Source organism: Nerophis lumbriciformis, linkage group LG20 (genome assembly GCF_033978685.3).
Source record: "Nerophis lumbriciformis linkage group LG20, RoL_Nlum_v2.1, whole genome shotgun sequence".
Taxonomy (NCBI): Eukaryota; Metazoa; Chordata; class Actinopteri; order Syngnathiformes; family Syngnathidae; genus Nerophis; species Nerophis lumbriciformis.
In genome coordinates this window covers 28,873,708-28,887,569 of record NC_084567.2, presented here as the reverse complement: position 1 = coordinate 28,887,569, position 13,862 = coordinate 28,873,708, and the positions used below count along the sequence as shown (strand labels likewise).

General features: G+C 40.2%; 1 protein-coding gene across 1 annotated transcript in view; it reads left to right on the top strand.

Moving 5' to 3' along the window:
- Positions 1-4,921: 4,921 nt before the first annotated feature.
- The window catches only part of LOC133619714 (uncharacterized), a 119,613-nt gene continuing 110,672 nt past the window's right edge, over positions 4,922-13,862 (top strand). The window contains exon 1 of the mRNA XM_061980954.2: positions 4,922-5,040. Within this exon, the coding sequence (XP_061836938.2) occupies positions 4,945-5,040 (96 nt within the window). The 5' untranslated portion in view covers positions 4,922-4,944. The remainder of the gene's footprint in view (positions 5,041-13,862) is intronic.

Here is a 13,862-nt window from a genome sequence, read left to right as displayed (position 1 = left end):
GAAAAAAACGTGCCTTGCCTCCATAAAAGGTTGAAAAACCCTTTTCTAATGCCTACGTATTATTTGAGTAACTACAATAGTTTCCCATGTATCATGTATTTGTAGAAGTGGTAGCCATGAAACCTGCTAATATTGAACTTTGGGTAACACTTTAGTATGGGGAACATACTCACCATTAATTAGTTGCTTATTAACATGCAAATTAGTAACATATTGGCTCTTAACTAGTCATTATTAAGTACTTATTAATACCTTATTCTGCGTGGCCTTATTATACAACCAGTAAGCCATTAAGTAAGAGTCTTCCCTCAATAACCTCAGAATTATTGCTTATTATTAACCCTAACCCTAACCCTTATATGTTCCCCTAGTGTCCAAATAACTCTAAATTAAGTCTTTGTTACTTAGAATATGTTCCCCATACTAAAGTGTTACTGAACTTTGTAACACAAGGTCTTTCTGTATAATGTACAGTTTCTCATCCAAAAATGAGGTTGGGGGGAGGCAAAAAAATGTTGGATTCATCAGTTTCATGTTTACTGAAGATGAAATCCAGCTATAAGATGTTGGAAAAGCCTGGGAAGTGCACGGACCTTTTTACTCATATGTGTTCAGTTTCAGTTTCAGTTTCTTTCGAACATGCATACAATACACTGCACTGCATCGCACAATTCCAGTTGTTTCATTACAGCACGTCCGAAAAGGAGTAGGAAGAAGCAGAGCTTATTTAATCCTACCCCTTTTCATACCATAGCAATTGTATCCAATTTCCTTGTTCTCTGTAACAGAACAGTCAACAATAAATAATACATAAATAATATATCATAGTAAGCATACAGATATTAAATACATAAATAATATTTGTCTCAATAAAAGAAGGGGAAAAAAAGGGTTCAAGATGTTCATCATAATTCTTCTTCTGTGTACTTTGTGAACACTTGTAGTTTGAACCGTCTCTTAAACCAAATCATATTGGTGCTTTGTTTAATTTCTTTTGGTTAATTCATTCCATAATTGAATTCCACATACAGATATACTAAAGGTTTTAAGTGTTGTACGAGCATACAAATGTTTTAAATTACATTTTCCTCTAAGGTTATTGTAAACGTCTCTTTGCCGTGAGGATTCTCCTGAGTACGAAAGATCTTCCGTGATCCCGGTAGACAGTTTGAATATAGTCTTTTTATTTTTGCCACAATGGTCTGGATTGCTTTTCAGCAGTCTGTTTTAGGCTCTCTCTCCAGCTCCCAACTCCCACTCCGTGTCTCGTTCCGGCTGCTGCTAATAAAGGCGACAGGCGATTAGATAACAAGGCCCACCTGGGCCATCTACTCACCTGTCACTGTCTTCGAGGCCGGTCCTTGCACAACCCGTTCCGCGGCAGGCCCGCAGGCCACGCCCCCTCCACAGTTATATTTCTCCTCTTTTGTTGAGAAGAATTGTCGTACATTCTTGGGTAGCAGGTTATAGTTTGCTTTGTACATAATTTTAGCTGTTTGCAAATGCACCAAATCGTTGAATTTCAATAATTGTGATTTAATAGATAAAGGGTTTGTATGTTCTCTATATCCAACATGATGTATTATTCTAATTGATCTTTTTTGTAACACATTTAGTGAATGAAGCGCACATTTGTAGTTATTTCCCCATATTTCTGCACAATAACTCAGATATGGTAACACTAGCGAGCAGTAGAGAATATGAAGTGATTTTTGGTCTAGAACAGGGGTCGGCAACCCGCGGCTCTAGAGCCGCATGCGGCTCTTTAGCGCCGCCCTAGTGGCTCTCTGGAGCTTTTTCAGAAAATGTATGAAAAATGGAAAAAGCTGAGGGGAAAAAAATCTATTTTTGTTTTAATATGGTTTCTCTAGAAGGACAAATATGACACAAACCTCCCTAATTGTTACAAAGCACACTGTTTATCAGTGCCGGCCCAAGCCTCCATGGGGCCCTAAGCAAAATTTGATTTTGGGGCCCTCTATTTCTGCCAATAATATTGATTGTTGATCATTCACACACCTACTATAAACTCATTGCGGCTCTGGCAGTGTTGTTTACATTATCCTATTGTCAGCCTGGCATGTCTTTACAAATGACATGACATTTATAAAGATATGGGGGTGGCCCAGTTAAGAACATAAATAATACCAATGAATGAACGAATGATGTCCAGAGTGCCTCATATGGTTCCTAATCTTAAAATGTAGAAAACATTCAGCTGCAAGAGTGGCCTGGGGTTGAACAGTCCAAGTGATAAAGCTTTGTATTTACAGTAAAAGTGTCATCTTGTCTCATCAGTCTTGTACTTATTAGTCTTTAATTACTAGTTTACATTTTTAGTTAATTGTTTATATTTAATGTTTACTTTGTACAAAGAGAGCGCAGTCTACTGAAGTTAAATTCATCAATAGTTTTCCCCTTTGAAAGACGCAAGGCAAATTCCTTCCATTTCACCATGTTGCTACAATGATCTTCACTGTTTTCATGCTGTTTCAGCAGTGCACCTATGTTGACCCAATCCCGCTGTCCCTCGGCTGCCAGTTTTAAGGACTTTTTGGAAAATAATTTGCAGCAAAAGCAATAGACTGCATCTTTACTTCTTGAATAAGTCAGCCAGCTACGCTTGACTTTTTCCCCATTGACTAGCTGTCTGTAGGTATAATGATAATGAAAACTTCGGCCATCATGCCGTTTGGGGAATGAAAAGTTCTCCTTAATAGACAGTGATCCTCTGATCACCTGTCTGAATCTGAGAGGAAAGATATGGCGTCACATTAGTGCCAAAAATCCGAGCGCATAAAAACTGTTATCGCGCGCTGATTCTCCACTTCGTGCGCGCGCGACACTCTTTTGCGCGCGCGTGGTGTCTTTTTGCGCGTGCGCGGTGCCTTTCTGCGCGCGCGCCGTCTCGGTCTGTGCGCTCTCTGTGTACTCCTGGCATCTCTCCTCGCGCTGTCATGTTTGTTTTTGGCACTTTGGGGGCAGGTATGCTTAGACGGCCCCTCCTTTCTGATTGGCTCTGAGCATTTTTCATAAGACCAATCATTCTCCAGCGTAGCAACGTTGTAGCCATCTTACCTCGGACAGCTAGCCTCAATCATTACATTGATGTCAAAGCAAGTTATGGTAATTTAATTAGTACATGTACCAATTAAATTACCATAACTTGCTCGATTTTCGACCAATTTACAAACGGTTTGCCTTGTTACAAATCTTATTACATGTAGATATGACATAGGATGCTGCACCTGTTGAAATCACCTCTTTCGCTATAAAAAAAAAAGACTTAATTGTGCAACATAGTTGTGTAGGGTCAGTGATAGTCAGTTCTCTGATTATTTTAAACTGTTTCAGAATACATTATTAAAAGGCTATTTTCAACATTTTAAAAACAAAATTCAAAGATTATTTCATTAATTTTATGGCTGAATCAAAAGAAATTCCATAAATTAGAAAACAAATGTTCAAGAAGAAGTGAAAACTTTGCGCCTATAACAATCTTGATACATATTGACGATGACCCGCCCTGCTATACTTCTGATTATCTCTGAGCATTTTTCGTCTGGCCAATCAGAAAGAAGGGGCCGGCTAAGCATACCCGCCCCCAAAGTGCCAAAACGAAACATGCCAGCGCACAGACCGAGACGGCACGCGCGCAAAAAGGCACCACGCGCGCGCAAAAGGGTGTCGCGCGCGCGCACGAAGTGGAGAATCAGCGCGCGATAACAGTTTTTATGCGCTCGGATTTTTGGCACTAATGTGACGCCATAGCAGGCGGCAAACGTCACAGGTGCAGCAGAGGCAGCTTTACATTTAAAGAGAGGCAGGAAGAATCACTAAGCCTAGATCAGCAGCAGCACTCTGTTGACCTAAAATTGTGTTTTTGTACAATAATATATCTTTGATCATTTAGAAATCATCAGTCAGACTCGTACATGCAAAAAATAAAAAATAAGAATTTTTTGTTAATTGCTTTTGGGGGCCCCCTGGTGGCCGCGGTGCCCTAAGCAAGCGCTTAGTATGCTTATGCCTTGGGCCGGCTCTGCTGTTTATATTAAACATGCTTCACTGATTCGAGTATTTGGCAAGCGCCGTTTTGTCCTAGTAATTTTGGCGGTCCTTGAACTCACCAGAGTTTGTTTACATGTATAACTTTCTCCGACGTTTTATGCCACTTATTCTCATTTTGTCCACCAAACTTTTAAGGTTGTGCATGAAAGGTGAGTTTTGTTGATGTTATTGACTTGTGTGGAGTGCTAATCAGACATATTTGGTCACTGCATGACTGCAAGCTAATCGATGCTAACAGGCTATTTAGGCTAGCTATATGTACATATTGCATATTATGCCTCATTTGTAGCTATATTTGCGGTTTCTTTAAGTCCTCTTAATTCTATGACACACTATCTGTATGTAATATGGCTTTTAATTGTTTGCGGCTCCAGACAGATTTGTTTTTGTATTTTTGGTCCAATATGGCTCTTTCAACATTTTGGGTTGCCGACCCCTGGTCTAGAACATGTTTTGCTTTATTCATTATTATTCATTACCATGAATTGATTAACGTGGACCCCGACTTAAACAAGTTGAAAAACTTATTCGGGTGTTACCATTTAGTGGTCAATTGTACGGAATATGTACTGTACTGTGCAATCTACTAATACAAGTCTCAATCAATCAATCAAAAACGTGTTTCTTGCTACTTTATGCTGTGTTTTTTTTTTACATGCGATTTCCAATTCATTGTATCATCTCTTATCATCTATTTATCATCTATGTGTGGTACACAATAAAATAATACATACAGTAGAGAGGAGGAGTGTGCACTGAGAGTGGGCGGGTTTGTTCAGCACCGGTTCAGCCTCTTGTGCTGAGGTCGGCATGTTTTCTGTGAATGGCAGAGAGCTGAGGTGCACACAGGTCTGCAGCGTCTCCTGCACAATCATGTTCTATCATCTGGGATGCTATCTGTTCCTGGGATGCTTGCTGATGGATTTAGAAGGGCGGCATGCTCAGGGTCAAAGACGGCGCACAGAAAAGGTACTCATGAATCTCCACATAGTGACTTTGTATTTTAATGCATCATTTTCCATTTTTTTTTCATTGTGATTGTGACTTTGGTTTTAACCCGGAGGCACCAGGAGGTGAAAGCTCAGTGAAACGTGTTTGGAAGGCACTATTTTTTGTGGAATATTACAAACCCCGTTTCCATATGAGTTGGGAAATTGTGTTAGATGTAAATATAAACGGAATACAATGATTTGCAAATCCTTTTCAACCCATATTCAATTGAATGCACTACAAAGACAATATATTTGATGTTCAAACTCATAAACTTTTTTTTTTTTTGCAAATAATAATTAACTTAGAATTTAATGGCTGCAACACGTGCCAAAGTATTTGGGAAAGGACATGTTCACCACTGTGTTACATCACCTTTTCTTTTAAAACAATCAGTAAACGTTTGGGAACTGAGGAGACACATTTTTTAAGCTTCTCAGGTGGAATTCTTTCCCATTCTTGCTTGATGTACAGCTTAAGTTGTTCAACAGTCCGGGGGTCTCCGTTGTGGTATTTTAGGCTTCATAATGCGCCACACATTTTCAATGGGAGACAGGTCTGGACTACAGGCAGGCCAGTCTAGTACCCGCACTCTTTTACTATGAAGCCACGTTGATGTAACACGTGGCTTGGCATTGTCTTGCTGAAATAAGCAGGGGCGTCCATGGTAGCGTTGCTTGGATGGCAACATATGTTGCTCCAAAACCTGTATGTACCTTTCAGCATTAATGGCGCCTTCACAGATGTGTAAGTTACCCATGTCTTGGGCACTAATAAACCCCCATACCATCACACATGCTGGCTTTTCAACTTTGCGCCTATAACAATCCGGATGGTTCTTTTCCTCTTTGGTCCGGAGGACACGACGTCCACAGTTTCCAAAAACAAGTTGAAATGTGGACTCGTCAGACCACAGAACACTTTTCCACTTTGTATCAGTCCATCTTAGATGAGCTCAGGCCCAGCGAAGCCGACGGCGTTTCTGGGTGTTGTTGATAAACGTTTTTTGCCTTACATAGGAGAGTTTTAACTTGCACTTACAGATGTAGCGACCAACTGTAGTTACTTACAGTGGGTTTCTGAAGTGTTCCTGAGCCCATGTGGTGATATCCTTTACACACTGATGTCGCTTGTTGATGCAGTACAGCCTGAGGGATCGAAGGTCACGGGCTTAGCTGCTTACGTGCAGTGATTTCTCCAGATTCTCTGAACCCTTTGATGATATTACAGACCGTAGATGGTGAAATCCCTAAATTCCTTGCAATAGCTGGTTGAAAAGGTTTTTCTTAAACTGTTCAACAATTTGCTGACGCATTTGTTGACAAAGTGGTGACCCTCGCCCCATCCTTGTTTGTGAATGACTGAGCTTTTCATGGAATCTACTTTTATACCCAATCATGGCACCCACCTGTTCCCAATTTGCCTGTTCACCTGTGGGATGTTCCAAATAAGTGTTTGATGAGCATTCCTCAACTTTATCAGTATTTATTGCCACCTTTCCCAACTACTTTGGCACGTGTTGCTGGCATCAAATTCTAAAGTTAATGAAAAAAATGTTTATCAGTTTGAACATCAAATATGTTGTCTTTGTAGCATATTCAACTGAATATGGGTTGAAAATGATTTGCAAATCATTGTATTCCGTTTATATTTACATCTAACACAATTTCCCAACTCATATGGAAACAGGGTTTGTATGTTCAAGTTCATGAGGATACATTTTGTATGAAATTAGAATTGTACACATTTTCAACCTATTAATATGCAATATTGGCACTTTTCTAACCACCATCATTTTTTTTTTTTTTAAAGTTTTGTCATATTCTTATTCTTTGTTGTTGAGATATGAAGATTACATTTAGAAATTAAGAGAGGGTGGTTAAAGCTGAGAAAACTAAATATCTGTCAGACTTCATTTCAAATAGTGTCAGCAAGCCACGTGTTCTTTTTAAATCTATAAATTCTGTTCTTAATCCGAACCCAGCCACTTCTCTGGAGATGACAAGTGGAACTTGTGAAAAATGTCTCTCCTTTTTTAACGACAAGGTTGCTACTATTCGGGCAAATCTTTCTCCTTCTCCATTGAGTTTCAATGTAGGCACTCAGTGCTCAGCTGTGTTTTGCCTGAGCTTACAGGAATAGCTGTCAAACTAAAACCCTCGTCCTGTCCCACAGACCCAGTCCCCCCTCGCTTTTTTAAAGAAGTCAGGGACACTATTGACTTGTCTGTTAGGGACATCATCAACAGCAGCTTGATTTCTGGCAGTGTGCCCTCTTTTTGTAAAGGAGCTGTTGTTGAGCCTTTGATAGAAAAAACAGATCCTACAAGTTTGTCAAATTATTGGCCCATTTCCAAATTACCTCTTGTGTCAAAAATTTTGGAGAAATGTGTTTTGGTGCAACTGCAGGCCTTTTTTAGATGAAAATAGCACTTTATATCCATTTCAGTCTGGATACAAAGCTTTGCACAGTACTGAATCTGCACTTTTAAAGGTTTTTAATGATTTGCTTTTAATGTCTGACTCTGGCCATTTTAGTGCTTTTAGATCTTTGACACAGTCGACCACACAATTCTTTTAGACCGCCTGAGAGACTGTGTGGGTGTCAGGGGGACTGCATTAGAGTGGTTCAGATCCTACCTGTCAGAAAGGTCCTTCTCTGTCAGGCTGGGGGACGCCACCTCGTCTTCTGCTTCGCTTTACTGTGGTGTCCCCCAGGGATGTATTCTAGGCCCCATCCTGTTCGCTCTATATCTCCTCCCGATTAGAGAGATTTCCAAGAGGCATGGAGTGTCTTATCACTTTTATGCAGACGACTGGCAAATTTATATGCCGATTTCAAAAGGTCACGGCCCCCTGACGCCCCTTCTCAACTGTCTATGCGACGTCAAGGCTTGGTTATCCCAGAATTGTGTAATAATGAATGAGGGAAAAACGGAAATTTTAGATTTTTGGTCCGGCCCTCACTGACTTGGGGCCATTGCAAAATTATGTGCGTCCCAAAGTCACCAGCCTTGGCGTCACTATAGACAGCGATTTTAAAGGCCTACTGAAATGCGATTTTCTTATTAAAACGGGGATGGAAGGTCGATTCTATGTGTCATACTTGATCATTTCGCGATATTTTTACTGAAAGGATTTAGTAGAGAACATTGACGATAAAGTTCGCAACTTTTGGTCGCTGATACAAAAGCCTTGCCTGTACCGGAAGTAGCAGACGATATGCGCGTGACGTCGCAGGTTGTGGAGCTCCTTACATCCGCACATTGTTTACAATCATTGCCACCAGCAGCGAGAGCGATTTGGACCGAAAAAAATGACGATTTCCCCATTAATTTGAGCGAGGATGAAAGATTTGTGGATGAGGAAAGTGAGAGTGAAGGACTAGAGGGCAGTGGGAGCGATTCAGATAGGGAAGATGCTGTGAGAGGCGGGTGGGACCTGATATTCAGCTGGGAATGACTAAAACAATAAATAAACACAAGACATATATATACTCTATTAGCCACAACACAACCAGGCTTATATTTAATATGCCACAAATTAATCCCGCATAACAAACACCTCCCCCCTCCCGTCCATATAACCCGCCAATACAACTCAAACACCTGCACAACACACTCAATCCCACAGCCCAAAGTACCGTTCACCTCCCCAAAGTTCATACAGCACATATATTTCCCCAAAGTCCCCAAAGTTACGTAGGTGACATGCACATAGCGGCACGCACGTACGGGCAAGCGATCAAATGTTTGGAAGCCGCAGCTGCATGTGTACTCACGGTACCGCGTCTGCGCATCCAACTCAAAGTCCTCCTGGTAAGAGTCTCTGTTGTCCCAGTTCTCCACAGGCCAATGGTAAAGCTTGACTGTCATCTTCCGGGAATGTAAACAATGAAACACCGGCTGTGTTATCCGGCACAACAGTCAGGGGGTGCATTCTACGGCAGGGGTGCGTTATCCGGCACAACACCTGCCGCAATACACCGCTTCCCAACTACAGCTTTCATCTTTGCTGTCTCCATTGTTCATTGAACAAATTGCAAAAGATTCACCAACACAGATGTCCAGAATACTGTGGAATTTTGCGATGAAAACAGACGACTTAATAGCTGGCCACCATGCTGTCCCAAAATGTCCTCTACAATCCGTGACGTCACGCGCAGGCGTCATCATACGGAGACGTTTTCAGGAGGATATTTCGCGCAAAATTTAAAATTGCACTTTAGTAAGCTAATCCGGCCGTATTGGCATGTGTTGCAATGTTAAGATTTCATCATTGATATATAAACTATCAGACTGCGTGGTCGGTAGTAGTGGGTTTCAGTAGGCCTTTAAACTTGACAAACAAGTCAATGGCGTTTTAAAATCGTGTTTTATCATCTTCGTCTTTCAGCAAAGGCAAAACCGTTTTTATCTTTTAACCTTTTTGAACAAGTAGTGCATGCTTTTATTTCAAGTCGCCTGGACTACTGCAATGCACTTTATGCTGACATTAGCCAAAAAGCTCTCTCCAGGTTGCAGTTAGTCCAGAACGCGGCAGCACGGCTTTTAACAGGGGCCAGGAGACGCCAGCATATAACCCCAATTCTTCAGAGTTTGCACTGGCTCCCTGTTCATCTTAGAATTGATTTGAAAACCTTGCTGTTTGTTTTTAAAGCTTTACATGGACTGGCACCTCAATATATCTCGGACCTCTTTCAAATTTACAATCCTGCGCGCGCTCTGAGGTCCGAGAGCCAGCTCCAGCTTGTGGTGCCCAAGACCAGACTTAAAATCAGGGGAGACAGGGCCTTATCTGTGGTCGGCCCTAAGCTCTGGAACACTCTACCCACTTTTATTCTTTGGCTTTTAACACTACGTGAGTTGTGTGTTCCTCTGTCCTCTGTTGTCCTCTGTGTTTTTAAAATTTTGATTTCTATTTACTGTTTTAATTGGTTTTACCCTTTAAAATCATTTTTAATCAAATTTATTTGATATTGTTTTGTTTTATATGTATTTATTTTTTGTTTTTATTCAGTCATTGGTGGAGCTAAGGATAATATTTGAATATCGTTTTTAAAAACACTTTGGAAACATTTTGTTGTTTAAATATATAAATAAAGTGGATTGGATTGGATTGGAAATTAAGGGAGGGTCAAAGTATTGGAAACACCTGCAGTGCTGACAAAAAAAGACATGCTGTTCTATTCTTTCATGTTCTTTCATCTTTGGTAATATAGTTTTTGACTGCCACTGTACTATTTTGGTACCTTTTTCTCAAAATTTTGTGTTGACATATTCAACATCAGGGGTGTCAAACGTACGGCCCGCGGGATGAGTTTGCTAAGTATAAAAAGGAGCCGAAATTTTGGAATGAAAGAAACTGCTGTTTAAATGTGTCCACTAAATGTCACAATAGCAATTCTTTGTAGATGATGCTACATATGTAAACAAATCAAATAAACCACATGATGTTAGTGCACCAGTCGAGGAAAATGAGCAAACTACATAAATTACATCCTGTAATTTGATTTTGATATAATTTTTTGATCTTGATAGATAAAAATTACCACCAATGAGTTGACTGATGAACATTATTGCATCATTTATTCAGAAAGTATAAATAACAACAAATAGAGATAAAATACTATTAACCGCAACATGTAAGTGTAAAAAAACCAAAAAAAACCCATTATGATTTGTACATTTTCAGAATGTCCTTGCTCTTTTTTTAAACAAAGAAAACAATCTGAAGTTGTCTTTATTTTTATTTATCGTGCCGTGATTTTACCTGTCTGGCCCATTTGGGAGTAGATTTTTCTCAATGTGGCCCCCCGATCTAAAATGAGTTTGACACCCCTGTTCAACGTTGTTCTTGCACTTGCAACTTCAAGAGAGGTCCACATGCACAATAGCATCCACTATTAGCGGTGTCGTGATCCGATATCCGACCGGATATTGGTCTGATATCAGCAAAAAACAAGTATTGCAAAATGTTGGATATAATCTTTGATACAAGCAGTCCTGCAGTGTGTTTACGTGTGTAAAAGCCAGCTAACATGTAAAATATCCTCCAATGTTCTGTTCTTGTATTTTAGTCAAGTCATTTACAAAAGGTAAACATGGTAGGCTACAGGCTACAAGGAGCTAGCAGCTACACAACAGCTAAGCACACAATAGCATACCAGTTAAACATTCCTGATTCATGTCCTTACATTGAACAATATCGCAGTCTAAAACTAGCACATTTGTCAATACAAAATGAGTACCAAATAATTATATCGGCATATTACTTACACATTTAATGCAAAGTCTCAGAGACTTATTGGAAAGTATCCAGTAACAAAGGGGGCCGCATTATTCAATGAGCTTAACTTCATAAATTATTGTGAACACTTGGTGTCGCCTAAAAACAAAGTACCAATTCTACCGCTTATCCCTCTCGGGGTTGCGGGGGGTGCTGGAGCCTATCCCAGCTGCACTCAATTTACTTTAACTTGAAGACAATATAAGTCCATTCCAGATTTTAATAAATAGCTTAGTATAGTTCATATCACTACTTCTGCATTACTTACAATATACTGTATTACTTGTACAATGTAACTACTACTTCATTATTTACAATATATTACTTGCTACTTGTATTTTTTGGACTATAAGGTGCACTAAAATTCCTTTGTATTTCTCAAAAATCGACACACAAGCACCAAATGTACGTATTAATTTTGGTTGTGCTTACCGACCTTGACACAGCTGTATTTGGCACATGGTGTTATGATTAGTGTGGTAATTGTCACACATAAGAGATGCCAGAGTCGTGTATAATGAGAGTGTGGTCAACTAAACAACAGGTGACATGACTGCTAACCAGAAAAATAGATTTTTTTTTTTTCGAGACACCTAGTATTTAATTGTATTTCTGGACTTTATATCCCAAAAATTCAATAAACAAATATTTAAAAAAGAACCGATAATAATCGCAATTAATTAATTAAAATCTTTTTTTTTTGACACACCGAGTATTTAATTATATTTCTGGACCGTATATGTCAAAAATTCAATAATTGGTTGTGCTTACCGACATTGTATTTGGTACATGGTGTTATAATTAGTGTGTACAATATCACTACTAATTCATTATTTACAATTATTTACAAATATACTTTAGCACACAAGCTAGACATATGTAACAAGTGTCCTTAATTGAACAATACTGCAGTTTAATTATTCAACTAACTGCACCATTAGCTTAATTTCATTAATTGTTGTGGCCACCAGGTGTCACCAAAAATTACAATTACCACTTTACTTCAACTTTAAGGGGAACTGCACTTTTTTGGAATTTTGCCTATCATTCATAATCCTTATAAGAGAAAAGAAGACAAAAGTTTTTTGTATTTTTGCATTCTAACATGTAACAATCGGCTCGTTGCAGGTAGCTAGCAAAGCAGCTAATGGGAGCAATACATTCTATATCTAAATCACTTTAAAAATGCATTCAAAAACTGTCAACAATACTTAATTCACGTTCCGTAACTTGTATAATAACCAATCTGTAGCGACATTGTTACTGTAAGAGCGAACACTGAGGAACTATTTTTTCTAGCGGAGTAACGCATCGGTGTGCTTCAGTATAAGCTACGGAAAGAGATAGCTAGCTTCTACGACAACACGGAACTCGTTTGAGTTAGTGACGCACTAATCTATGCTGACTGAAAAACAGAACAATCATATTCCAGTATCTGTAAAGTATTAGCGCGTCGTTGTGGCTTGTGCAGCCCTTTGAGACACTTGTGATTTAGGGCTATATAAATAAACATTGATTGATTGATTGATTGATTGATTTCATGTTTTGTTTGTACACAGCTAGCCAGACAGCATATGCTGCTAGTATCATGATCAATATAAAGTGTGACTCACTCGATGGAGTGAGTCACATTGTTTGGTCCAGCTGGCTGGGGACATTTTTTCTGGTTAATTTAGGGTAAGCACTCCATTTATGTCGAAATAGCTTGTCTCTAAATTCCGCATTTACAGCTTAGAGTCGCTTTCACCTCACTCTATTGGCTTCCGTCTGCTCCAATGTCTCACCATTTTTTTCGTGCTCGCTTCTATAAGCAGCAGCTCATCCTATGTTCATTCAGCTTCAAAAAGATAAGGTTCTGAATCCTCATTTGTCCAAAAATAATCGTCTTCGTTGTTTGTTACCAAGTCTGCCATAATTAGAGCACACACAAGCATTTTGTATCCATCCATCCATTCATCCATCCATCTTCTTCCGCTTATACGAGGTTGGGTCGCGGGGGCAGCAGCCTAAGCAGGGAAGCCCAGACTTCCCTCTCCCCAGCCACTTCGTCCAGCTCCTCCCGGGGGATCCTGAGGCGTTCCCAGGCCAGTCGGGAGACATAGTCTTCCCAACGTGTCCTGGGTCTTCCCCGTGGCCTCCTACCGGTTGGACGTGCCCTAAACACCTCCCGAGGGAGGCGATCGGGTGGCATCCTGACCAGATGCCCGAACCACCTCATCTGGCTCCTCTCGATGTGGAGGAGCAGCGGCTTTACTTTGAGCTCCCCCCGGATGACAGAGCTTCTCACCCTATCTCTATGGGAGAGCCCTGCCACCAGGCGGAGGAAACTCCTTTCGGCCGCTTGTACCCGTGATCTTGTCTTTTCGGTCATAACCCAAAGCTCATGACCATAGGTGAGGATGGGAACGTAGATCGACCGGTAAATTGAGAGCTTTGCCTTCCGGCTCAGCTCCTTCTTCACCACAACGGATCGATACAGCGTCCGCATTACTGAAGATGCCGCACCGATCCGCC